This window comes from Macaca thibetana, chromosome 7 (genome assembly GCF_024542745.1).
Source record: "Macaca thibetana thibetana isolate TM-01 chromosome 7, ASM2454274v1, whole genome shotgun sequence".
Taxonomy (NCBI): Eukaryota; Metazoa; Chordata; class Mammalia; order Primates; family Cercopithecidae; genus Macaca; species Macaca thibetana.
The window spans coordinates 57,784,268-57,811,683 of record NC_065584.1 but is presented as its reverse complement, the minus strand read 5'-3'; the positions used below and the strand labels follow the sequence as shown (position 1 = coordinate 57,811,683).

At 41.1% G+C, this 27,416-nt stretch overlaps 1 protein-coding gene and 1 pseudogene across 3 annotated transcripts in view; one reads left to right on the top strand and one right to left on the bottom strand.

Annotated features, from left to right (window-relative positions):
• NEMF (nuclear export mediator factor) overlaps positions 1-27,178 on the bottom strand; it is a 69,832-nt gene extending 42,654 nt beyond the window's left edge. Inside the window, exons 1-15 of one of the 3 annotated variants that reach the window (XM_050796870.1) lie at positions 26,801-27,178; positions 25,920-25,988; positions 25,667-25,769; positions 20,210-20,335; positions 15,112-15,260; positions 12,699-12,766; positions 8,925-9,011; positions 7,970-8,043; positions 6,125-6,195; positions 5,969-6,044; positions 5,220-5,282; positions 2,636-2,713; positions 2,341-2,549; positions 1,910-2,101; positions 1,598-1,661 (exon numbers count right to left, since the gene is read on the bottom strand). In XM_050796870.1, the coding sequence (XP_050652827.1) occupies positions 1,598-1,661; positions 1,910-2,101; positions 2,341-2,549; positions 2,636-2,713; positions 5,220-5,282; positions 5,969-6,044; positions 6,125-6,195; positions 7,970-8,043; positions 8,925-9,011; positions 12,699-12,766; positions 15,112-15,260; positions 20,210-20,335; positions 25,667-25,769; positions 25,920-25,988; positions 26,801-26,859 (1,488 nt within the window). In that variant the 5' untranslated portion in view covers positions 26,860-27,178. Of the gene's footprint in view, positions 1-1,597; positions 1,662-1,909; positions 2,102-2,340; positions 2,550-2,635; positions 2,714-5,219; positions 5,283-5,968; positions 6,045-6,124; positions 6,196-7,969; positions 8,044-8,924; positions 9,012-12,698; positions 12,767-14,738; positions 15,079-15,111; positions 15,261-20,209; positions 20,336-25,666; positions 25,770-25,919; positions 25,989-26,800 lie in introns of those variants that run through there. The other 2 variants (XM_050796872.1, XM_050796871.1) reach the window with 2 other exon arrangements.
• LOC126960188 (uncharacterized) lies at positions 14,133-14,228 on the top strand (annotated as a pseudogene).
• Positions 27,179-27,416: the final 238 nt, after the last annotated feature.

Sequence of the window (27,416 nt, the reverse complement as noted above, 5' to 3'; positions counted from 1 at the left end):
AGTGCCTATTCTGTACCAGGGAATATTCCAGGGATTGGGATGCAGCAACGAACCACACAAAGATTCTACTTTCGTGCAATCTATATTCTAGAGGGAATCCAGAAAAAATAAATATATGTTGGGCTGGGGGGAGTGTTTTTCAAGAAAAAAATATGGCAAAATAAAGACAGAGATTCAGGGTGGTACTATTGTTAGCAATGAGTGGTCAAGGAAGGATTCTCTGATTAAATTTCATTTAAGTAGATATGTAAATGAAGAGAGGCGTCAAACTGAAAATTCCAGGTAGAGAGAACAGCAAGGGCAAAGACCCTGAGAGTGGAGCATGTGCCATTATTTTATGAACAGCTAAGATCCCAGTGTAGCCAGAAAGAGTATATGAGAGGACGAATGCAGGTGATGAGGTCAGAGGGGAGCAGGTCTCCTGTCCTTGAAGGATAGGAGAAGGGCTCTGAATTGCATTAAGACAGAGAGCAACTGGAAGATTTTGTCCAGAGAAAAAGGACTTCACTTTTGATTTATTTATTTTAATATATTTTTTGGGACAGAGTCTCGCTCTGTCACCCAGACTAGAGTGCAATGGCATGATCTCAGCTCACTGTAACCTCCACTGGGTTCATTTGATTCTTCCACCTCAGCCGCCTGAGTAGCTGGGATTACAGGTACCCGCCATCATGTTGGGCTAATTTTTGTATTTTCAATACATATGGGGGTCTCACCATGTTGGCCAGGATGGTCTCAAACTCCTGGCTTCAAGTGATTCACCGGCCTCGGCCTTTCAAAGTGCTGGGATTACAGGCGTGAACCATCACATCCAGTTGAAAGGATCACAACGGGCCTACGTGTGGTGGCTCACACCTGTAATCCCAGCATTTGGGGAGACCAAGGGTCAAGGCCCGAAGCGGTCAGATCACCTGAGGCCAGCAGTTTGAGACCAGCCTGACCAACATGGCGAAACCCCGTCTCTACTAAAATTACAAAAAGCAGCTGGGCGTGGTGGCGGGCACCCAGCTACTCAGGAGGCTGAGGTGGGAGAATCGCTTGAACCTGGGAGGCAGAAGTTGCAGTGAGCTGAGATCAAGCCATTGCACTCCAGCCTGAGCAATAAGAGTGAAACTCCATCTCAAAAAAAAAAGGGGGGATCACAATGGTGGTTATGTGGAGAACAGATTGTAGTGGGAAAAGAGGAGAAGGAGAGAGACCCAATAAGACACTACTATCATAGTCCATGTGAACAAAGAGATGATAGGGGACTGACCAGTGGAAATAATGAGCAGTAGCTAGATTCTGGCTATACTTTAAAGGAAGAACCAAAATGATTTACTGATGGATTGCATGATTTATGGGAAACGAGTCCAGGATATCACAAACGTTTTTAACCTGAGTGAACAGAAAAATGAAGGTGCTATTTACTGAGATGAAGAATGGGGGAGGAGCAGGCGTGGGGGGAAAAATACTGGAAATACATACATTTAAAGCAAAGTTAAATTTTAAATATACTTCTGAATTAGAAAATCTCATTTAAACAGAAGAAACAATATTGTCCATTAAATTAAGCAGGCAAAAACAACTAACATTCACTCTAAGAAATACTCAGTACCTTCTCAGCAGCTTCAACTGTTTTTTGTGTCTTCTTAGCAGCATATCTCTTGTGATCATAATACCTAGAAAAGCACATTTCTCTTAAATTTTAAGTAAAATATTTATTCTTTAGTTTTCTACTTAGTTCTAACTTTACAAATTCTCAAATTATACAGAACAAATCAGAACAAACTGTATAATTGACAAAACTAAGTTTAAAAAAGTATTTTCACCCAAAAAAAAGTATGCATATACAGGTGAAATGTAAAAGTTTTTTTAACATCCTTAATTTACTGCAGATAATACTTGGCCTAAAATTTAAATGACTTACTTTTTGGCATTGGCATATGCTGACAAGCTGAGATCAACATCTACAAGTAAGGGCTTATTTTTCTGAGGCTTCTGCAGCTGTTTATTCTTTTGTTTTTTCTTTTTTCCTTTTGGTGGTTCAGTTTCATTTTTTTCAACATTGACGTCACCATCAACATCATCATCTTCCTCCTCTGATAACAAGTATGGATTTCTATTAAAAATATTCAATAGTATTTCACTAATGTCAATGACATCACTTTTTTTATTTTCAATTTTCTTCTTTGATAAAATTATAAATGGTTTACAGTACTGAAAGTTTCATTATTTAATCTAAATTAGTTTTTTCCCTTTCTCTGAGAATTTGAAAATATGAAGAAAAAATGTTTAATACAGTGAACAATTAACAAAATAAAGACAAGCATTAACTGCTTGACTAGGAGTCAAACTTACCTTAGCAGCATTGTAACATGATTTGTTTGTAGTTTTAATTCTTTGATTGCACTTGCAACAGGGTCTCCTTGAGCCTGGGCTTCTTTCACAATTAACCCAATTTCTGTCCAATCTATCTGGTTAGCTAAAGCACTTCGAACTACCTGAATGGCTCTGTCAACTATTTGTAGGTTCATTTCTATGAGCTCTCCTTTCAGTTTGTCTATTTCCTTAAGAAACAAACCACACACATTTACTACATTGTCAGTTAAAGTTAACATTTTTGAAAAAGCACTGAGAAAGCCAAACATAATACCTGAGCCTGCTGAAGAGCTTCCAATCTGTTTTCGTGATCCTTTCGAACATTATCTAATTTCTTCAATGCTTGTTTTTCCTTTTATTGGCAAAACAGATTTTTTAAAAATTAGATTTCTCCTACCTCATGACACTCCTCTTTTACTTCCCAACACTCACTATCCTGACCCCATCTATGCTGTTATCTAGCTGGCTAAAGTTCCCATAGTCTACCACCCTCGGCCGATCCCACTACAACGAGTTCCATGCCCCAAAATTACTTCTCCTGTCTCCCTAACTCCCAGTCCCTATATAGAAAGGTACTTTGATTACAGGTTACTGTGTATATAAGATATGCCCTTAATACCCTTGGCATTATTCAAACAGGCAGAAATCAAGACATTTTTTCCTATGGCACAAAAGTAAAGTTTTGGAGAACAAATTCTTTATTTTTTTTTAAATAACAGAGACAAGGTCCTGCTATGTTGCCCAGGCTGCTCTTGAACGTCTGAGCTCAATCCTCCCACCTCGGCCTCCCAGAGTGCTGGGATTACAGGCCTGAGCCACTGCACCTGGCAGGGAATGAATTCTTAAAGAGCATAAACTACTAAATAACTTTTATTTTTTGCTGCTTTTGATTTTCTCAGAACTATTTCCAGAATTTTACAGAAGCTTTTTCCCGTAAATTAGTAAGACAAAGGCTCATGGTAGTTATTTGACCTTCTATATGGCATTTTATCATATATAATCTACATTTCAAGGTTATCAATTTGGGGGCAAAATTTCTAACATTAGTAATATCATCAATTAGGCCAGGAGCGGTGGCTAAAGCCTGTAATCCCAGCACTTTGGGAGGCCGAGATGGGCGGATCACGAGGTCAGGAGATCGAGACCATCCTGCCTAACACAGTGAAACCCCATCTCTACTAAAAAAAATACAAAAAAACTAGCCAGGCAAGGTGGCGGGCGCCTGTAGTCCCAGCTACTCAGGAGGCTGAGGCAGGAGAATGGCGTAAATCTGGGAGGCGGAGCTTGCAGTGAGCCGAGATCTGGCCACTGCACTGCAGCCTGGGCGACAGAGCAAGACTCTGTCTCAAAAAAAAAAAAAAAAACCATCAATTAATGAGTATTTAAATGCTAGATGAAGTATTTAAATGCTAGACGACATATTTTTTAAAATTTAGATAGTAAGGATGGTGACTATTAAGACACCCATAAAAACATGGGGTTCAGTTTACTAGCCAAAGTGCTGACACCATGTGGTAATTACATGATGTATATAATTCATCTGACTGGCCTACCTGCTTTGAAACTGTGCTATGATTAACTAACTTTTTTTTTCTCTTTTGAGACGGAGTTTCGCTCTTGTTGCCCAGGCTGGAGTGCAATGGCGCGATCTCGGCTCACTGCAACCTCCGCCACCCAGGTTCAAGCAATTCTCCTGCCTCAGCCTTTCGAGTAGCTGAGATTACAGGAATGCACCACCATGCCTGCCTAATTTTTCTGTATTTTTAGCGGAGACGGGGTTTCTGCATGTTGGTAAGTTGGTCTCTAACTCCTAACCTCAGGTGATCCACCCACCCCGGCCTTCCAAAGTGCTGGGATTACAAGCGTGAGCCACCACGCCCGGCTTATGATCAACTAATTTTTTAAAACTGAAGGAGAAGTAGTACAGGAATTCAAACAATTTGATTTTTTTTTTTTTTTCTTTAAGACAGAGTATCACTCTGTCACCCAGGCTGGAGTGCAGTAGCACGGTCTCAGCTCATTGCAACCTCCGCCTCCCAGGGTCAAACAATTCTCGTGCCTTAGGCTCCTGAGTAGCTGGACTACAGACACCCATACCACACCCCGCTAATTTTCGTATTTCCAGTAGAGACGGGGTTTCACCATGTTGGCCAGGCTGTTCTCGAACTCCTGATCTCAAGTGATCTGCCCGCCTCGGCCTGCCAAAGTGTTGGAATTTACAGGTGTGGGCCACCGCGCCCAGCCTCAAATAATTTGAAATTTTTGCACACATATTTTAAGACTACTTTTGAAAAAATCAAATCCCCTTCAAATCAAGAGTGACTATTAACAATTTATGAAACTGTTCTGCAGCAAATGCTCTAAAAACATGGTTAAATATGCTGGGAAAATACTGTACGTCACTTCTTTTGGAGTCATGATACACAGAAAACATATTAAGACCTAGCTTTAAAGTCCATTTAAAAAAGAAACAATATAATGATAAACAATATCTCCTCCTCTGGCCTATTTAAAATCTCCCTAGAACAGTATCTCCTTAACAGCAATGTTTTGAGAAGCTTTGGGTTGTTCTGAGCAAACCACATTAAGGTGTAAAGAACAGGCCTCACCTTCCCACTGTATTTTCCTTTTTTTACATAATATCTGAAATACTCATGAAACAAATGAAGCCATACTTTTCAACAATAAAATCCCCCATGGACCTTCTTCATAAACCTCTATCACAAATAAAGAGGCAGGTCAGAGAGTTCCTGTACTACTTCTTACACTCTTTCTGAAAGGCTACCCTTTCCTATATCATCTACCCATCAAACCACTAAAGATTACCTGGTTTAATATGTGTTTTTAATAATACATACCTGTTGTAAAGCTTTTAAGTCAATTTTCTGGCCTTCTATCTTGGAATAAAATTCATCCACGGCCTTATTAAAAAAACAGACAAACAACTAGTTGAAAAAAAAAGCACGATCTCTACTTGAACTTGCATTCACAGAATTTTATTTTACTTTTTTTTTGAGACAGAGTCTTGCTCTGTTGCCCAGCCTGGATTGCAGTGGCGCGAAATCGGCTCACTGCAACTTCCACCTTCCAGGTTCAAGTGATTCTCCTGCCTCAGCCTCTCAAATAGCTGGGACTACAGGCACACCCCACCACATACTACTAATTTTTGTAGTTTTTCGTTGAGACAGGGTTTCACTGTGTTGGCCAGTCTGGTCTTGAACTCCTGACCTCAAGTGATCTGCCTGCCTTGGCCTCCCAAAATGCTGAGATTATAGGCATGATCCAGCATGCCCAGCTGCACAGAATTTTAGATTCCATTGTGTTTCATAACACCACTCAAAGAACTTGAACAGATTTCCAGTAAATGTATTATTTGGCTAAACAGTATCAAGAATCAAACGAAGTTCAAATCTCTGGTCCTTCATCCTAAAATAAAGTGGCAACAATTATTTCCAACAGCTGTATCTGTGACTACACTGATCTTTAATGCCCAGATTCATAGTGAATGTAAAGCAAGTATAGTTTCAATTCCTCAATAGAAGCAAGTTGATATTAACAGCTCATATCATGCTAACTAACTGGTAAAGAAACAGAATGGAAAACCCACCTTGTCAAATGATTCAAATTCTATATATGGACATTGTGAATGTTGAGAAAACAGGAAAGGATGAAATTCCTCGTACCTGTAAAACAAATTTATTATATCACAATCAAGAACATTAACAAACATCCAAAGCAAATCGACCCATGCCTGTATGCTTACGTGAGGATGTCTTCAACTGGTTTATCTGCTTCCAAGCTTGGTTTTATTTCTCTTTTCTGAATGATATATCCCTACAAAAATCCAGTATTAAAATCATTCCTATTCATAATTAACAAAGATTTACTTTCTTTCTTTTTATTTTTCAATACAGAATCTCACTCGCTCCGTCACCCAGGCTCGAGTGCAGTGGTGTATTCTTGGCTCACTGCAACCTCTGCCTGCTGGTTCAAGCGATTCTCATGCCTCAGCCTCCCAAGGAGCTAGGATTACAGGTGTGCACCACCATACCTGGCTAATTTTTGTATTTTTAGTAGAGACACAGGTTTTGCCATGATGGCCAGGGTGGTCTTGAACTCTTGGTCTCAAGTGATCCGCCCACCTTGGCCTCCAAAAGTGCTGGGATCACAGGTGTGAGCCACTGCACCTGGCCCAAAGATTTAGTTTCTGTGACTGATATTAATTTGCACCTCGCCCAAAGGTTTACTTTCTATGACTGGTATTAATTTTAATTTTCTATAAATAGAGTTATACTTTGAAAAGGGAAGAAAAACAATCATAAGCTCCAAGGTAATTCAGAAAATGCTTAATGGCTGGGAACTGTAAATCACAACATTTTTGAAAAGGGCTGACAAATGAAAATGTGCTTCTCTATCTAAAACAACTAAAGAAATAATTGTAAATTCCTCAACTTTTCTGAAGAGCCAATACTAACCTGTCATTGTACTTTCTATAAAAGGGAACAGAAAAAAACTTACAAACCAACAGAAATTTTTAAAACACTATCCTGGGTCAGGTGCAGTGGCCCATGTCTATGATCCCAGCACTTTGGGAGGCTGAGGTGGGCAGATCACTTGAGGTCAGGAGTTCGAGACCAGCCTGGCCAACATGGTGATACCCCCATCTCTACTGAAAATATAAAAACTGGCCAGGCATGGTGGCACGTGCCTATAGTCCCAGCTCCTCGGGAGGCTGAGACAGAAGAATCACTTCAACCAGGGAGGTAGAGGTTGCAATGAGCCAAGATCGTGCCACTGCACTCCAGCCTGGGTAACAGAGCAAGACTGTCTCAAAAAACAAAACAAAACAAAACAAACATCCTGGCCGGGCGCGGTGGCTCACGCCTGTAATCCTAGCACTTTGGGAGGCTGAGGTGGGTGGGTCACAAGGTCAGGAGATCGAGACCATCCTGGCTAACATGGTGAAACCCCGTCTCTACTAAAAATACAAAAAAAAAAAAATTAGCCAGGCGTGGTGGCGGGCGCCTGTAGTCCCAGCTACTCGGGAGGCTGAGGCAGGAAAACGGCGTGAACCCGGGAGGTGGAGCTTGCAATGAGCCGAGATCACGCCACTGCACTCCAGCCTGGGCGACACAGCGAGACTCCATTTCAAAACAAAACAAAACAAGGGTACAGTGGCTCAAGCCTGTAATCCCAGCACTTTGGGAGGCCGAGACGGGAGGATCAAGAGGTCAGGAGATCGAGACCATCCTGGCTAACACGGTGAAACCCCGTCTCTACTAAAAAAATACAAAAAAAAACTAGCCAGGCGAGGTGGCGGGAGCCTGTAGTCCCAGCTACTCGGGAGGCTGAGGCAGGAGAATGGCGTAAACCCGGGAGGCGGAGCTTGCAGTGAGCTGAGATCCGGCCACTGCACTCCAGTCTGGGCTACAGAGCCAGACTCTGTCTCAAAAAACAAAACAAAACAAAACAAATCCTGGAATAAGTATATTACAGGTAACAATCTTCCAAATTAAAATAAAATTTATATATAATGATCCTTTAATGAACATTTAATTTCTGAAAACCCAAATAAATCACAATATATAGTAAGTATACATGGTGCTACCTTCCCACTGAAGTTGGATGTTGTTTTCATATAGTCTTCCGCTTTCTGCAGAGAAACAAGTACTTTTTCAATATCTAATGGTGGGGGAAAAAAAGAATAAAGGAGTGCCAATTAAGTGTCAATCAATCATGGCTAAACAACTATGCAGAAAAACAGGAAAGTGCTTATGAAATAATGTAGTGTTCAAGAAAATTAGAGATAGTGATTTCATGTTTGTAATCAGTAGATGTGGGTATATGGTTACGTTTTGACCAGCCTATTGTCCAAGCAGCTTTTATTGAATCATCCACCCTTCCCTCCATGACCTGAAAGGAACTTTGTTCATAAACTAAATTCCCAAATTATTTCCAACTATTTTTGGATTCTTTATGCCACTCCTTCTTCAAAAACTTACAGTTTTAATTACTATAGCTTCGTATTTTAATCTGTGAAGGGTTACACAGACAGTAATAATAGGAAATCATTACTAGTATTTTCCAGAGTTATCCTGAACATTTTCACATGCTTTTGCTCCACACAAACATCAGAGTCATTTTATAAAAACAAAAACAAAACATCACCACCAGCACCTGCTGTCATTTTATGGCTGCACTGATTTCATATACTGCCAAAACTAAAACATTCACTAAAATCTCATTCAATTTTTTTTTTTTTTGAGGGTGGTGATATTTGTTTTTGTGGGGTTTTTTTGAGATTGGGGTCTCACTCTGTTGCTCAGGCTGGAGTGCAGCGGTGCAGTGACCACCCACTGCAGCCTGAAACACCCAGGCTTAAGTGATCCTCCTGTCTTAGCCTCCCAAAGTGCTGGGATTGCAGACATGAGCCACTGTGCTTGGTCAAATGTTTTTCATTCTAGAACCACCTGCTCCCGTATTACTTTCCCATAAAAAAATTTTCCCACAAAAAATCATTAAAAAAAAAACGAAATAAATGAAAATGTACCATGCAGACATACCTTTAGTTTCAAGTTTTTCATCCACTTTGACATTACCCGAGAATCCATTTTCTATAAGACAGTGTTCAATGAGAGCTGGTCCATAGGCTATAAATGCAGAGGATATTACTTTTAGTATTTTCCCATAAATTGTTTCTTTTTGTTTTTGTTTTTTGAGATGGAGTTTTACCCATCACCCAGGCTGGAGTGCAATGGTACAATCTTGGCTCACTGCAACCTCCGCCTCCCACCTTCCGCCTCAGCCTCCTGAGTAGCTGGGATCACAGGCACCTACCACCACGCCCAGCTAATTTTTGTATTTTTAGTAGGGACGGGGTTTCACCATGTTGTCCAAGCTGGTCTCAAACTCCTAACCTCAGGTGATCCACCCACCCTGACCTCCCAAAGTGCTGAGATGACAGGTGTGAGCCACCATGACCCAGCCTAAAATTTAACATTCAAAATATAGCACAAATTTATATCCCAATATCAATGATCCACTCAATAACAGTAGCCGGCGAAAACAACAATAAGTTTATTTATTTTGAAGTGTTATTTAGTAATGACAATTCTAGTTCTCAGACTGGGTGTGGTGGCTCACGCCTATAATCCCAGCACTTTGGGAGGCTGAGGCAGGAGGATCACCTGAGGTCGGGAGCTCGAGAGCAGCCTGACCAACATGGAGAAACCCCGTTTCTACTAAGAATATAATAAATTAGCCAGGTGTGGTGGCGCATGCCTATAATCCCAGCTACTAGGGAGGCTGAGGCAGGAGAATCGTTTGAACCTGGGAGGCGGAGGTTGTGGTGAGCCAAGATCACGCCATTGCACTGCAGCCTGGGCAACAAGAGTGAAATTCCATTCCCCGCCCCTCCCGCCCCCCCTCCAAAAAAAGAAATGACAGTTCTAGTCCTTAATGAAATTTGAGACTACAATTAACTTACAAAAGTCAGTGCAAGTTATAGGAATTTAATGGGCTTCAACCACAATGAGGACTTATCCCCGGAATGCAAGGTTGGTTTAGCAACCAAAAATTGGTTAATATCCCATATTAATAAATAAAGGAAAAAGGCCATATATCATTTCAGTAGATGCAGAAAAAGCATTTGACAAAATTCAACACTAATTCCTAATAAAAACTCTCAATAAACTAGGAATAGAGGAGCATTCTCAACCTTATAAGGACACCTATGAAAAACCTATAGCTAACATGATAATTATTGGTGAAGGACTGAATATTATCCCCCTAAGATCAGGAACAAGGAAAGAATATTCAGTCTCACACTGCTATTCAACATTGTACTGGAGGCTATAGCTAGCACAATAAGGCAAATTAATTAATAGCATTCAGATTCTAAAGGAAGAAGTAAAGCATCCTTATTCACAGATGACATGATCCTGTATGTTAAAAAATCCTAAGGAACCCACAAAAAAAAAAAACCTACTAGAATGAATAAACAAGTTTATCAGGTTTGTAGGATACAAAAACCAATATATAGAAATCAATAGTATTTCTATGCAAAAATGAAATTAAGAAAACAATTCCACTGAGAATAGCATCAAAAAGAATAGAATGTTTAGGAATAAATCTAACTGAGAGAAATTAAAGATCTAAATAAACAGTCAGACATTCTCTCTTCATAGAAGACTCAATGTAGTTAAAATGGCAATTCTCCCCAAACTGATCCACAGACTTAGTGTAATCCTTACCAGGCCAGGCAGTGGCTCACAGCTGTAATTAAGACCAGCCTGGCCAAGAAGGTGAAACCCCATCTCCACTAAAAATACAAAACTTAGTGGGTGTGGTGGCGCACACTTGTAATCCCAGCTACATGGGAGGGTGAGGCAAGACAATCGCTTGAACCCAGGAGGTGGAGGTTGCAGTGAGCTGAGATCATGCCACTGCACTCCAGCCTGGGCAACAGAATGAGATTGTCTCAAATAATAGTAATAACGTAATCCTTATCAAAATCCTACGAGGCTTTTTTCGTAGAAAGTAACAAGTCAACTCTAAATTTTATAAGGAAATGCAGGCTGGGCGCAGTTGCTCACGCCTGTAATCCCAGCACTTTGGGAGGCTGAGGCGGGCAGATTGCTTGAGTTCAGGAGTTCGAGACCAACCTGGACAACATGGCAAAACTCTGTCTCTACCAAAAAATAGAAAAATTAGCCAGGAGTGCATCCCTGTAATCCCATCTACTTGGGGGGCTGAGGCAGGAGGATGGCCTGAGCCTGGGAGGTTGAAGCTGCAGTGAGCAGTGTTTGTGGCACTGCACTTCAGCCTGGGCAACAGAGTGAGACACTTGGGAAATGCAAAAGATCTTTTGAAATGCCAAATGCCAAAACTCCTTTGAAAAAAAAGTGAACAGTTAGAGGACATATAAGTTGAGTATCCCTTATGTGATGTGTTGGGATAGAAGTGTTCCAGATTTCAGATTTTTTCACATTTTGGAATATCTGCATATACATAATGAGATATCTTGGGGATGCAACCCAAGTCTAAACACAAAGTTCATTTATGACTTTACACAATATAGCCTGGAGGTGATTTTATACAATATTTTAAATAATTCTGTATAGCTGTCACATAGGGTCAGTGTGGAATTTTCCACCTGTGGCATCATGTCTGTGCTCAAAAAGTTTCAGACTTCAGGCCAGGCACGGTGGCTCACGCCTGTAATCCCAGCACTTTGGGAGGCCAAGGCGGGTGGATCATGAGGTCAAGAGATTGAGACCATGCTGGCCAACATGGTGAAACCCTGTTTCTACTAAAAATACAAAAAAAATTAGTTGAGCATAGTGGCGCACGCCTGTAGTCCCGGCTACTCGGGAGGCTGAGGCAGGAGAATTGCTTGAACCCGGGAGGCAGAGGTTGCCGTGAGCCGAGATTGCACCACTGCACTCCAGCCTGGTGACAGAGAGAGACTCTGTCTCAAAAAAAATAATAATTTTAGGCTTAAGATTTTCACATTAGGAATGTTCAACCTGTAATATCTGATTTCAAACATTACAGAAATTTGCCAGGGGAAAGCCAAGTGTGGGGGCTCACACCTATAATCCCAGCAACTGAGTGGCCGAGATGGGTGGACTGCTTGAGCTCAGGAGTTTGAGACCAGCCTGGGCAACATAATGAGACCCTACCTCTAAAATAAAAAAAATTAAATTAAAAAAGAAATCTGCATTTGCCAGGGAGACATTGGCTTAAATGAAACACACAAATTTTATACATGCTATACTAACAGTTGGAAAGTTCTAAAGATAACTTTTGAATGCATTCCAATTTCATAAGAGAGGAAGAGTAACTCTCTAGTGCTCAGTAATCAATGGTACCTGCCTCCCTCTATGTCTTCTCTAGATTCCTTAATATAGGGCTAAGTGATGATCTTCTTAAGTATAAAGTATATTGGGATCAAAAATGCTTATTGGGATCAAAAGGACCTGTCAGATGCTGGGATGCCCTGAGGCCCACCAATTAAAAAAAAAAAAAAAAAGCTAAGCTAAGTGGTTATTAAATCAAAGACTCACAATGAAAAAATCTGATGTCTTAGAATACTACCATTAGCACTGAAGTACCAGATAACACAATCTGTGTTGCTTTGAAATAAAATCTAATAGATAAAGCTCAGACTTCATGTGGTTTAACTTCTCTTTATTTGACAATAAACTCCTACTTACTCCAGAATCACTTTAAGCTTCTTGTTCAAATTTTCTAATAAAAGCATAAAAGATTTCAATACATTCCTGAAAACCACACTGTCTTGCAAACAGTTCACTGCTATTCGCAGGAATACTCACGAAGCAATGGGTTAAGCACTCTCTTCAGCAGTTCACCCTTAGGTGCGCTGGCTACTATTTCAGTCAACCTGTGAAACAAAATTGACATGTCTCTTACTATCATATATTAAATAAACCTTATAGCAATCTTCATATTCACACTACTTTCATGTTACCAGTTCACCTGATCTTTACAATAATCTGAAATGTAACAGGAATTTGTTCTTCTGTTGTGAGAAAATGGATCATAAAAGTAATTTATCCAAGATTACCAGGTTCTTGAACAGCAGTTTTCTAAAAGCAGCCAGTATTTTTTTGACCAAGACATATTGTTCATCAGCAATGTGCCCACATATAAATGACATAAAACTGACATTTTTCTATAAAAGTTAAAAGTTTGTAAATTTTCATGCCATATCTTAATATTCAAAATGGCTTTACCTAATTAAGCATCTAATAACCTTTTTTGTTTGCTTCTGTTTTTGTTTTTGTGACGGTGTCTCCCTCTGTCGCCCAGGCTGGAGTGCAGTGGTGCGATTTCGGCTCACTGCAAGCTCCGCCTCCCGGGTTCACGCCATTCTCCTGCATCGGCCTCCTGAGTAGCTAGGACTACAGGCGCACGCCACCATACCTGGCTAATTTTTTGTATTTTTATTTTTTTTATTTTTTTTATTTTTTATTTTTTTTTTTGAGACGGAGTCTCGCTCTGTCGCCCAGGCTGGAGTGCAGTGGCCAGATCTCAGCTCACTGCAAGCTCCGCCTCCCGGGTTCCCGCCATTCTCCTGCCTCAGCCTCCCGAGTAGCTGGGACCACAGGCGCCGCCACCTCGCCCGGCTAATTTTTTGTGTTTTTAGTAGAGACGGGGTTTCGCCGTGTTAGCCAGGATGGTCTCGATCTCCTGACCTTGTGATCCGCCCGTCTCGGCCTCCCAAAGTGCTGGGATTACAGGCTTGAGCCACCGCGCCCGGCCTTTTTTGTATTTTTAGTAGAGACGGGGTTTCATCATGTTAGCCAGGATGGTCTCGATCTCCTGACCTCATGATCCACCCACGTCGGCCTCCCAAAGTGCTGGGATTACAGGCGTGAGCCACCGCGCCTGACCAACTTTATTTATTTATGTAATGTAGGCTAGTTAAGTGAATCAGCGGGAGTAAAGAAGGAACAAAGAAATTATGTATGTTAAACTTTAAGAACGACTGCTGTAGAACATCAGTCAGCAGGGCCTTCCAGCTAGCAGGAATACAGCTGAAATACAAAATAAGTGATGAATACAGGTACAATCATCACTTTACCTCACCTTACTTCCCTTTTTCTTATGTAAACCAGAATTTATCTCCCTTTGTCCTCTGCACATCCATCTGTCTTCTCACAGAGTAGCTAGTAAGTCTCCCCAATTTACCAAGAAATCATAACCATTTGAAGTAACCCAAAACTTAGCTAAAAAACACATTGGGCTTGCTTCAACAGCATATATACTAAAATTAGAACGATACAGAGATTAGCACGACCCCTGCACAAGGATGACAGGAAATTTAAGTGTCCCATATTTTTTAATTTAAAATTTAAAATTTAAAAAAATTAAAATGAAAAAGAAGGACATTGGCTGGGCCCGATCACTCATGCCTGTAACTCCAACACTTTAGAAGGCTGAAGTGGAAGGATTGCTAAAGCCACAAGTTTGAGATCAGTCTGGACAACAAAGCAAGACCCCATCTCTACAAAAAACATTTTTAAATTAGTCAGGCATTGTGGTGTGCTCCTGTAGTCCCACCTACTTGGGAGGCTGAGGCAGGAGGATTGCTTGAGCCCAGGAGTTCAAGACTGCAGTGAGCTATGATCACGCCAACTGCACTGTAGCCTCAGGGAAGGAGGAGTGAGACACCACCTCTAAAAAAACTAAAGACAACTGAGCGTGGTGGCTCATGCCTATAATCCCAGCACTTTGGGAGGCCGAGGCAGGCAGATTGCCTGAGGTCAGGAGATCAAGACCAGCCTGGCTAACATGGTGAAACCCTATCTCTACTAAAAATACAAAAATTAATTGCACATGGTGGCGCGTACCTGTAGTCCCAGCTACTTGGGAGGCTGAGGCAGCAGAATCGCTTGAACCTGGGATGCAGAGGTTGCAGTGAGCTGAGATCATGCCACTGCACTCCAGCCTGAGCAACAAGGCAAGACTCCGTCTCAAAAAAAAAAAAAACAGCACCTAAAGACATACATTTGCCTCTCCCAAATAAGGCTTAATTGCTTACATGCATATTTACGTAGTTCAAATAGTCTAAATTGAGTTACATTATCTAAGTAAAACAAAATATTTTATTTCATGTTCTGACATATGACCCATTTTACCTTTTTTTTAAGAGACAGGGTCTCATTATGTTGCCCAGCACATTTTAATACAATATGAAAAGGGTTTAAAAACAAAACACTTTACCTTTCCAAAGTAAGCAAAGGTTCAGCAGCTCTAGCATGATCAAGTGGATAGCGTTCACGAACAGCAAATTTAACATCATCTGCCTCATCAGTTCGAAACCTTAGAATATTTAAAATTACGTACTCATAATCTGTAAGAACAATGTTCCCCTGCAATAGAATAAAATATAATTTAGTGCTCTTTCAAATCATTTTTGAGGCTGGGCACGGTGGCTCACACCTGTAACCCCAGCACTGTGGAAGGCCAAGGGGGGCAGATCACTTGAGGTCAGGACTTTGAGACCAGCCTGGCCAACATGGTGAAATTCCATCTCTACTAAAAATACAAAAGTTAGCTGGGTGTGGTGGCAGGTGCCTGTAATCCCAGCTACTTGGGAGGCTGAGGCAGGAGAATCACTTGAACCTGGGAGATGAAGGTTGTAGTGAGCCAAGATCGCACCATTGCATTCCAGCTCGGGCAGCAAGAGCAAACTCTGTCTCCAAAAAAAAAAAAAAAAAAAAGGAAATAACAAAACAAACAAAACAGAAAAAAACAAATCAAATCATTTTTGAAACTACTTAAAAATTGAGAAAGAAGCCAGGCATGGTGGCTCACACCTGTAACCCAGCACTTTGGGAGGCTGAGGTGGGAGGATCACCTGAGGTTGGGAGTTCAAAACCAGCTTGACCAACATGGAGAAACCCTGTCTCTACTGAAAATACAAAATTAGCCAGGTGTGGTGGCATATGACTGTAATCTCAGCTACTCAGGAGGCTGAGGCAGGAGAATCGCTTAAACCTGGGAGGCGGGGATTGCAGTGAGCTGAGATTCCGCCATTGCACTCCAGCCTGGGAAACGAGCGAAACTCTGTCTTAAAAAAAAAAAAAAAAAAAAAAATTGAGAAAGAAAATGTGGTCAATTTCAGAAGCCAGCCAGGCAAGGAACATATTATCCTTTCACTTGCAATTTGTCTTTTAATAGTAATAGTTACGTGGCAAGAGCAATACAGTTAGTTATACCCTTTGCCCACGTATTTCCACATTTGGTAATGTAGCCCAATGAAGTAACTCCAACACTCCAGTAAAACCAAAGGCAATATGCTTAAGGATGTTCACTGAAATTTATTTACAACAGTTTAAAAAAAAAAAAAAACCCAAACAGCCTAGATGTAAAAATTAGGGAAATTTAATTATGATAGATCAACACAACAAAACAGTAAAAAGAGGTTACCTAATGGAAACTATGTTAAAAAAAAAAAAGGAAAATATAAATAATGTTAGGTAAAACATAGCAAGACACACAAAAAAGTTGTATTCTAGAAAATGGAAGGCATATGTAGGTTAAAATGAAATTACTTCTTAAAAATTTAGAATTAAAGACTTAAAAATTTAATACTGCTAGATAACCTTTTCAATAAAAAAGAAGGGGGAACATAATGAAAATAAAGCTAATGAAAGAATATCACCTTCCAAATTTATTACAGACAGTGAAGATAAGAGTTACTCTACAGGTGTAATTAAAATACAAAGAAGCATCCACAAAAATAGTCAAAAATGCCTTACAACTGCTTACAACATAGTCATAGAATACAGTGGGAGTAATCCCAAATTCATCTGAAATGACAGATTGCAACATAAGTGGCTTCAGTAAATGTAGCCACCATTTACCTTGATTAGAGAGATAGATAACTAGAAATTACTAAGTGTTGAAAAAATAGTACCAGGCCAGGTGCAGTGGCTCACGCCTGTAATCCCAGCACTTTGGGAGGCCAAGGCGGGCAGATTACCTGAGGTCAGGAGTTCAAGACCAGCCTGGCCAACATGGTGAAACCGTCTTATTAAGAGTACAAAAACTAGCTGGGCGTGGTGGCAGGCGCCTGTAATCCCAGCTACTCGGGAGGCTGAGGCAGGAGAATCACTTGAACCCAGGAGGCGGAGGTTGCAGTGAGCCGAGATCGCACCACTGCATTCTAGCCTGGTGACAGAGCGAGACTTATTCTCAAAAAGAGTTAAAAAAAAAAAAAAAAAAAAAAAAAAAGAAAAGAGGAGTAAAAACTCAGAGTAGAAAAGGACATTTACAACACAAATAATCAGCAAAGGGCTCATAATCAGATTAGATAAAAGACCTCTAAGAGATCCTATCAAAGGTTGCTAAGGATGTGGAGCTGAGGGAATTCTCAACATCAATGAATCTCACAGACATTATATATTGAATAAAAGAGTCAGGTACGGTGGCTCACCCCCGTAATCCCAACACTTTAGGAGGTTTAGGTGGGAAGATCGCTTGAGCCAGAGGTCCAAGATCAGCCTGGGCAACAAAGTGAGAGTCCGTCTCTACAAAAAATCAAAAAATTGGCCAGGCGTGGTGGTGCACATCTGTGGTACCAGCTACATGGAAGGCTAAGGCAAGAGGGTCACTTGAGCCCAGGAGGCCGAGTTTGCAGTAAGCCCTGATCATGTCACTGAATTCCGGCCTGGCCAACAGAGTGAGACTCTGTCTCAAAAAAATAAAAAATAAAAAATATTGCATAAAAGAAGGTAGACCCAAAAATGAACAGTGCAGTCATGCATTGCTTAACAATGGGGATACATTCTGAGAAATGCATTTAGGCAACTTCCATGTTGTGTGAACATAACAGAATATACTTACACAAACCTAGACGGTATAGCCTACTACATCCACCAAGGATATAATATAACCTATTGCTCCTAGGCTAGGAATCTGTATAGCATGTTACTGAATACTGTAGTCAATTGTAACACAATGCCAAGTATTTGTGTATCTAAGCATATCTAAATACACAAAAAGTACAGTAAAAATATAGTATTGCAACAGCAGTTCCAGGCCAGGCGCAGTGGCTCACACCTGTGATCCCAGCACTTTGGGAGGCCGAGGCGAGCAGATCACCTGAGGTCAGGAGTTTGAGAACAGTCTGGCCAACATGGTGAAACCCCGTCTCTACTAAAAATACAAAAATTAGCTGGGCATGGTAGTACATGCCAGTAATCCCAGCTACTCGGGAGGCAGAAGCACAAGAATTGCTTGAACCCAGGAGGCGGAGGTTGCAGTGAACTGAGATCACGCCCTTGCACTGCAGCCTGGGCGACAGAGTGAGACTCTGGTTCAAAAAAAAAAAAACCAAAACAAACAAACAAACAAACAAAAACAGCAGTCCCCAACCTTTGGCACCCGGGACCAGTTTCATGGAAGATGATTTTTCCATGGATGGAGGGTGCAGGGGTATGGTTTCCGGATGAAATCGTTTCACCTCAGATCATCAGGAATCAGATTCTCACAAGAAGCACGCAACCTAGATTCCTTGCATGCACAGTTCACAATAGGGTTCACGCTCCTATAAGAATCTAATGCCACCACTGATCCGACAGGAGGCAGAGCTCAGGCAAGTAATGCTCACTTGCCTACTGCTCACCTCCTGCCATGTGGCCCGGTTCCATGGTCCAGTTCCACAGACCGTTTCCAGTCTGCGGCACAGGGGTTGAAGACCCCTGGTATAAAAGATTAAAAATGGAACACCTGTACAGGGCACTTACCATGAATGCAGCTTGCAGGACTGAAAACTGCTCTGGGTGAGTGATGGTGAGTGAATATGAAGGCCTGGGACATTACTGTATACTACTATAGACTTGATAAATACTGCACACTTGGGCTACACTAAATTTGCTTTTTTTAAAATTTTTTAATTTTTAAAAAAATTATGCTTACTTCAGACCAGATTAAATTTATGTATTTATTTCTATATATAAATTGTTTTTGTTTTTGGTTTTTGAGACTGAATCTCACTCTGTCACCTGGGTTGGCATGCAAAGGCGTGATCTCGGCTCACTACAACCACCGCCTCCCAGGTTCAAGTGATTCTCCTGCCTCAGCCTCCTGAGTAGCTGGGACTACAGGCACGCACCACCACACCAGGCTAATTTTTGTATTTTCAGTAGAGATGGGGTTTTGCCACGTTGGGCAGGCTAGGCTCAAACTCCTGACCTCAGGTGATCCACTCGCCTCGGCCTCCCAAAGTGCTGGGATTACAGGTGTGAGCCACCGCACCTGGCCCAGATTAAGTTAGTTAGTTAGTTAGTTAATTTATTTATGAGACGAAGTCTTGCTCTGTAGCCCAGGCTGGAGCACAGTGGCGCAATCTTAGCTCACTGGAACCTCCGCCTCCCAGGTTCAAGTGATTCTCCTGCCTCAGCCTCCCAAGTAGCTGGGATTATAGGCACCCGCCACCACGCCTGGCTAATTTTTGTATTTTTCAGTAGAGACGGGGTTTTGCCATGTTGGCCAGGCTGGTCTTGAACTCCTGACCTCAGGTGATCCTCCCTCCTCAGCCTCCCAAAATGCTAGATTACAAGTGTGAGCCAGTGCGACCGGCCTGAGCCACTGTGCTCAGCCAAATTTGTTTTTAAGATGTTTTTATTTCTTCAATAATAAATTAACCTTAGCTTACTGGAACTTTTTTACTTTATAAACTTTAAACTTTCTAACTTTTTGACGCTTGTAGTAACACTTAGCTTAAAACACGTATCGTACAGCTGTACAATATTTTCTTTATATCTTTATTCTATAAGCTTTTTTCCATTCAAATTTTGTTTTGTTTTTACTTTTAATATTTTTGTTAAAAACTAACACACAAACACACATACCAGCCTAGGCCTACACAGGGTCAGGATCAAGATGTCACTAAGCAGTAAGAGTATATTAGATCCATTAGCATCTTACGGGACCAACGTTTACACGCAGTCTGTTATTGACTGAAATATCATTATACATACAGCGCATCAGTGCATGACTGTATTTGACTATTTTCTGGTTGCATGGTATTAGTCCTGAAATGTCAAGTACCAAATACTTTACTTCTCAGATCTTCATCTCCTACATTTTCACAAGGCTATTTCTAAATGGCTAAAGTCTGCCTAAACTCAGACCTACAGATAAAATGAAGGTTATTACCGGAAAATTTTATTTTATTTGTGTGGCACCCATTTCCCAGGGTAGTAATAGCCTTTGACACAGAAAAAAATGTTCCCCACTCATGTTATATAGCACTATTGCAAAATGATTAATAATGAATTTTCCTTCACCAAATCCCACAAATTTAACTTACCCTATCATAGAGCTCAATGATTAAATGATAAGCAGCTTCATCACTTCCAAACTGAAAATCTACAATTCTATCCACACCAAGCTGTTTTGCACTGACTAATCTCCGACTCTTCAAATGTTTTCGGCACTAGCAAGAGAAAGAAAAAGGCATTCATTTAGTAAAAGTGAATTCCTAACCATTTGGTATTGGTTTATAAATAAGCTTCTTTTCATTATCATCAGAAATATTTAAAACATTGTAAATAATAGTATAGTCATAAAGTAAAAGAAACAAAAGAGGGAAAACATTATAAACACTGCTAACTCCAAAACGATGTTTTATTTGCATTTTTTTAAGACAGGGTCTTGCTCTGTCACCCAAACTGGAACCCAGTGGTGTGATCATGGCTCACTGCAGCCTTGACTTCCCTGGCTCAGGTGATCCTCCTGCATCAGCCTCCTAAGGATTGGGACCACAGGCACATGCCACTATCCCCAGCTAATTTTTTCATTATTTGCACAGACAGGGTCTCACTATGTTGCCCAGGCTAATCTCAAACTCCTGGGCACAAGCAATCCTCCTGCCTCGGCCTCTCAAAGTGCTGGGATTACAAGGGTAAGCCACTGAGCCAGGTCTTTATTTTCAACTTTTAAGTAGAGAATGACAGGCCTATAGCAAAATTTGTTTTGTTGCTTTATACCACTGCTAAATCCCTTGTTGTTGTCCTAATGACCTCACTCAAAGCCACCACCTTTATTTTATTTTGAGACAGTGTCTCGCTCTGTCACCTAGGCTGGAATGCAGTGGCACAATCTCAGCTCACTGCAACCTCCGCCTCCCAAGTTCACGCAATTCTCCTGCCTCAGCCTCCCGAGTAGCTGAAATGACATGTGTGTGCCACCACGCCTGGCTAATTTTTATATTTTCAGTAGAGACGGGGTTTTACCATGTTGCTCAGGCTGAAGCTCCAACTTCTGACCTTGTGATCTGCCCACCTCAGCCTCCTAAAGTGCTGGGATTACAGGCGTGAGCCACTGCGCCCACCAACCTTTATTTATGTATTTTTATTTATTTATTTATTTTTGGAGACGGAGTCTCACTTTGTCACCCAGGCTGGAGTACAGTGGCACAATCTCGGCTCACTGCAACTTCTGCCTCCCGGGTTCAAGCAATCCTCCTGCCTCAGCCTCCTGAGTAGTTGGGACTACAGGCACCCACTACCACACCCGGCTAATTTTCTGTATTTTAATAGAGATGGGGTTTCACCATGTTGCCCAGGCTGGTCTCGAACTCCTGAGCTCAGGCAAGCTGTTCGCCTCAGCCTCCCAAATTGTTAGGATTACAGGCGTGTGCCACCACACCCGGTCCCTTTTTTTTTTTTTTTTAAGTCTCTTTGATGACACTTCTAAGTATGCCAAATTTCCCTTTTGTGTGCTTCATTTATGTTCAAAATTAAATAATGGTTTCCACTAATCTTCTACTTCCAATATATATCAACTATGGACCATGAGCTTATGGCTTATGGTATCCTGTAAATTAGTCCACTACCTTATATCCAGTTACCCCTACTAATTCTTCCTTTTTTTTTCTTTTCTTTTTTCTTTTTAAGAGAGAGAGTCTTTGCCGGGAGCAGTGGCTCAGGCCTGTAATCCCAACACTCTGGGAGGCCGAGGTGGGTGGATCACTTGAGGTCAGGAGTTCAAGACTAGCCTGGCCAATATGGTGAAACCCCATTTCTACTAAAAATACAAAAATTAGCTGGGCATGCTGGCATATGCCTGTAATCCCAGCTACTCAGGAGGCTGAGGCAGAAGAATCGCTTGAACTCAGGAGGCGGAGATTGCAGTGAGCCGAGATGGCGCCATTGCACTCTAGCCTGTGCAACAGAGCGAGACTCTGTCTCAAAAAAAAAAAAAAAAAAAAAAAAAAAAAAAAAAAAAACAAAAAAACAAAGGACAGAGTCTCGCTCTATTGCCCAGGCAGGGCTCAAACTCCTGGACTCAAGCAATCCTCCCACCTTAGCCTCCCAAGCAGCTAGGATTACAAGTGCCCTGCCAATGTGCCCAGCTTATTCCTACAAACTTTACTAATATAACCCAAAGAGAATTTTCCTGGTATCGTCTCTAAGCTTTTGATTAACCTATTTCAATCCAATGTAATAACTCTCACTCTTTATTAAATCCCCTTCCTCCTATCCCTGGACATAAGATTCTTTTTCTTATTAACAATTAAAATAATATCAGCATGTCAAACCCAAATACAATTTACTTGGCAATACCGATTCTTTTAGATTACATGTACCGTCTTTTTGTACAAATATTTAAGTATGACATGGACTGGTAACAAGACTACTCTGTAGCCTCTAAAATATCTTACAATTGTTTCTAATTTTTTAATATAAAAGACCCCTTAGTCAAGACCAGTAAGAAAGAATGCTTTCTTCAACACTCAAATACAGTCTGGGCATGGTGGCTCACACCTGTAATTCCAGCACTTTGGGAGTCCAAGGCGGGTGGATCACGAGGCCAGGAGTTCAAGACCAGCCTGGCCAACATGGTGAAACCCCATCTCTACTAAAAATACAAAAATTAGCCAGGCATGATGGCACATGCCTGTAATCTCAGCTACTTGGGAAGTTGAGGCAGGAGAATCACTTGAACCCAGGAGACTGAGGTTGTAGTGAGTCAAGACCATGCCACTGCACTCCAGCCTGGCGACTGAGTAAGACTCCATCTCAAAAAAAAAAAGAAAAAAAGAAAAAAGGACTTAACTACAAAACAAATTTTATGTAAGTTAATCTAAAACCACCTTTAAAAAAAAGAAAAATCCACTCTTTGACAAAGGTTGGAAAAAAAAAAAGAAACACATAAATTCATTATTAAAATTAATGCTAACATTTTCATAACTAAGAAGAGTTCTTCTCCAGACCTTATAGTTCAATAAAATGAGAATTAACTTAAATTCTCATTTTATGTACTTATATACTTAGGCAGAATAACTTCCTAGAATAAACAATCTGCTCCTCCTTAACTCAGTAGTTTTAAGAATGACCTATACTGATTTGATTAAACAGTAACCTACATGTAGGGATATCTTTAAATCCCTAAAGGAAAATCACAATCAGTTCTTCCAGAGTCCCTCAGTAATAATTTTATTCAAGAAAAATAAAGATAAAAGACATCATTGACAGGACAGAAGTTCACATAAAGGAACAGTAAAAAGGGGATTATTTATCATGGAGAGTACAGATGGACACACAGTACATATTTAAAGCTTGTTTCATTTCCCTATCAACAGCTTGGTGAAATCAACCTTCTGCTGTGTGCCACAAAGCTATAGCTGTCATCCCCAAATGTGAATACTGGAACAACCACTGGGATTTACCATATAATGGACATAACTCTACCTGTGCCATGCAACAGTAACAGCTCTTTGTTTTATTTATAAAGTGCTTAACATTGTCTGCTCCATTGAGGAAATCTTTTTATATATTTAGATTGACATGTACACCTAACCCATAGAATTCTAAGTATTTTTTAAAATGACTGACCTCCTATTAGTGTAGCCTTATTTGGAGATGTTTACACAATCCCAGTGTCCTATCTCACTGGCCTGTTACCTCAACCACAAAACTGAAATTGTATTTGTTCTTCACATTCCACTGAGTTGTTAAACAACTTAAATGAAATACATAGTATTCATCTGCCTTTAAAAGTGCTACACAACACATAGCATTATTATTGTCATTATTATTAAGGACAGATCCCAAAAGAACTATTTTGGGTTACTATTAAATAAATTAAACTTTAATAATCTGAGAATTTTGTGAAAGCCCTTGTGATACGGGAACACTTACCTAATTTGTAATCCAAAACAGACTCTATAAATTGCTGGGGGGGTAAAGCTCTTCTCTGTAAAGCCTCTAATGAAATAACTCAATGCCATAACAGATACATTTCCAAAGTAAGGAGCAGAGCAAGAAGGAAATGAACAAGTATAGAATTCTAATATGCGTCAGGTATTGTTTCAGGTCTTTTTTTTTTTTGAGACAGAGTCTCACTCTGTCGCCCAGGCTGGAGTGAAACAGTGTGACCTTGGCTCACTGCAACCTCTACCTCCCAGGTTCAAGTGGTTCTCCTGCCCCAGCCTCCCAAGTAGCTGGAATTACAGGTGTGTGCCACCACGCCTGGCTAATGTTGTATTTTTAGTAGAGACAGGGTTTCAACATGTTGGCTGGGCTGGCCTTGAACTTCTGACCTCAAGTGATCCACCTGCCTCAGCCTCCCAAAGTGTTGGGATTACAGGCATGAGCCACCGTGCTCGGCCTGTTTTAGGTGTTTTATATGTCATTTCAATTAATCCAATAATTTCATGAGGGAGCTACAATCCACATTTTACATTTAAAGAAACCAAGTTCCAAGAAGTTAATTAACTTTTCCAGGTTATAAAATTACTTTCTGACAAAGCCATTAATTCAAAGTTAAGTATATCTGACTCAAAAGTCTTGTGTACCATATGAATTTTCAATCTATATGTTACATCAATAAAAGAATGGGTAGCATGCCCACACATGTAAAAATCTGTTTTAATAGAAAAAACAAAAGAGGAAAGTAAAAAGACTTAGTAACATATTAATGATAGTGAGTGTTCCAAAAAAAAAAAAAAGAAAAACCCTGGGTAGAGGAATACGATTCACAAAAGTAAGCTCTGGAAGATAAGACTAGGAAAAAAAGGTGGGGCAGGGAGGAGGAAGAACACAGAAAGCCAAGAATGTTAGGCTATAGAATATGGATTTAGAAATTAGGAAACCATAAAAGATGAGATAACTAATGAAAATTATACTTTAAAAAAATTAATGTTGGGCCAGGCGTGGTGGCTCATGCCTGTAATTCCAGCACTTCAGGAGGCTGAGGTGGGTGGATCACCTGAGGTCAGGAGTTCGAGATCAGACTGGCCAACATGGTGAAACCCCATCTCTACTAAAAATACAGAAATTAGCCGGGCCTGCTGGCATGCGCCTGTAATCCCAGCTACTCAGCAGGCTGAGGCAGGAGAATCACTTGAACCTGGGAGGCAGAGGTTGCAGTGAGCCAAGACTGTGCCACCGCACTCCAGCCTGGGTGACAGAGCGAGACTCCGTCTCAAAAAAACAAACAAACAAAAACAAAACATTAACGTTGGTCTAATTTAGAATTGTTTTGATGCGGAAAAGTGGACTACAGTTAAGGAACTGTAAGGCTGAATGTGATAAAAGTTTGAACTCTAATAGTGACTGTGGAAACAAGATCTGGAGCAGAACAGGATGTGAAAGGTAATGGGGAGAAGTCAACCAATAAATATTCACTTTATTCAACCCATTATCTGTCAACCACTCCCTTTACCTTCATTTCATCTGCACTTTATTCGTAACAGTGAAGGAAACCCCAATTAAAAACTTTGAGCAATCTTAAAATTTAGCTTCAAGTGTAACAAGTTTACCTTCATGGCAAAACTAGACGGCATCATATTCTTAGGCCACTCAAATTCTGTTGTATGAATTCGTATGCCAGATTCAAGTAAAAGTGTAGCTTTAAAGTCTGGCCTGTAGAAGAAAAAATTCAAATTTTTCTTTAGGGTATACGCCAAAGCTAACTGAAACAAGACTTAAAATGTAGGTTAAAAAAAAAAAAAAAAAACCAGTAATCTCATACTTAATTGCCAAAGAGAAAATAAACCTATAAAATGTTCTTACTTTTGAAGGCGAATAAGGTATGTCTTATTATCCACATCATAAACATTGTTTACTCTCATTCCTAGCAAGCTGCAAAGATAAAGGAAACATGTAACATACCACACCATTGTTTGAAACATAAAACTACACATAATTTAATAAAAGCTTCCAAAGAGCGGATCTCAGTCTCTAAGGATACGGAGTCAGCCGGGGAGCAGAGTCTGAAAGCCATCTGGGCATTCAGCTCAAAGCTTAAGAGTAACGATTTTAAAACAAAAGTGGTCTATCAGCTCTAGGAACACCACACGATAGCTTGCGTCTTCCAAATGACCCAATTTTGGGAGAGAAATACAGTGAAATATAATCCAATTAATTTATTACAAGGGAGAAAAAAAAGATAAGAGGGCCTCGAAAACATGACAAAGCTCACACGGCTGAATAATAGAATCCAGACTAGAATCCAGATCTCAGTCCAAATCTGCTCAACCCAGCTAAAACGGCGATGTTCTCTCTCTTTTGGGTGAGGGGCGGGAGGTGTTCAAGAAACCAAGCCTCCAGTCTGGAAACCTCTGGAGCAAACGACCACTCTGGCGTCTCACGTTTTACCAAACGTTTCCTGCCCGACCCGGACAACCCAGGCCAACAATGCAAGAACGTCGCGCTAGTGGGGCAAGCCAGAGAGCTGGAAGGACGCGGGGGACGGGGCACGAGGTGCCTGGGACCCCCAGGGTATCCTAAGGGCCAAAGGAAATACACCACACGCCTGCCCACTCAGGCCTAGACAGGTCCACAGACGCACTAAGAAATAAGGAAACACATCAAGCTGGTCTGTTTGCGCCATGGGACCCCGGCCTCTGCCTCCTGCACTCCCCGCACGAGCCTGGTCACTTAGGGGACTGTACCTAGCGTTCAGCTCCGCGAGTACGGCGCGGAGGTCAATGGTGCTAAAGCGGGTCTTCATGGCGAGGTCCGAGGGTCACTACCGCAATTTCCTCTACTGCCCGGCCGGACTCGACACCGCTTCTCTTCCGCGCAGACGCACTTGGCGGAGATCTACGGCCGCGCAGAAGACCCAATATTCCTTGAGGCGAACGTTTTTGTGTCCCTTTTCTGAAGATTTCTATTGTCAAGTTGTAGTTGACTCTCTTCATTATACCAAAACAATTCGAATAAAGATCCAAACTGTTCTCCTGAAACTGTGCATTCCTTCCTGGAACCCTCACGGGCCAGTCTGGTTACCTTGCCGCCTTGTGTTTGGGGATCAAGCCAGCCTTCATAGTGACCCCTGCTGGTCGAAACAATTTTCGAGACAATTAACAGGAGTATTTCCCCACAGGCGGGCTGTAGGGCTCAGTGCAGAAGAGCAAGGACCCCTTCCTGCGCGCTTACTTTGACATAAGATTTTGAAATGTAACGAAACGGAACCGCTTCGGTCCTTCTAAGATTATCCTCAACTATCAAGGCGAACTCTCAAAACGGAGTTCCTATTTTGATGGGTCCTGCTCTCCGAAGGGGCAT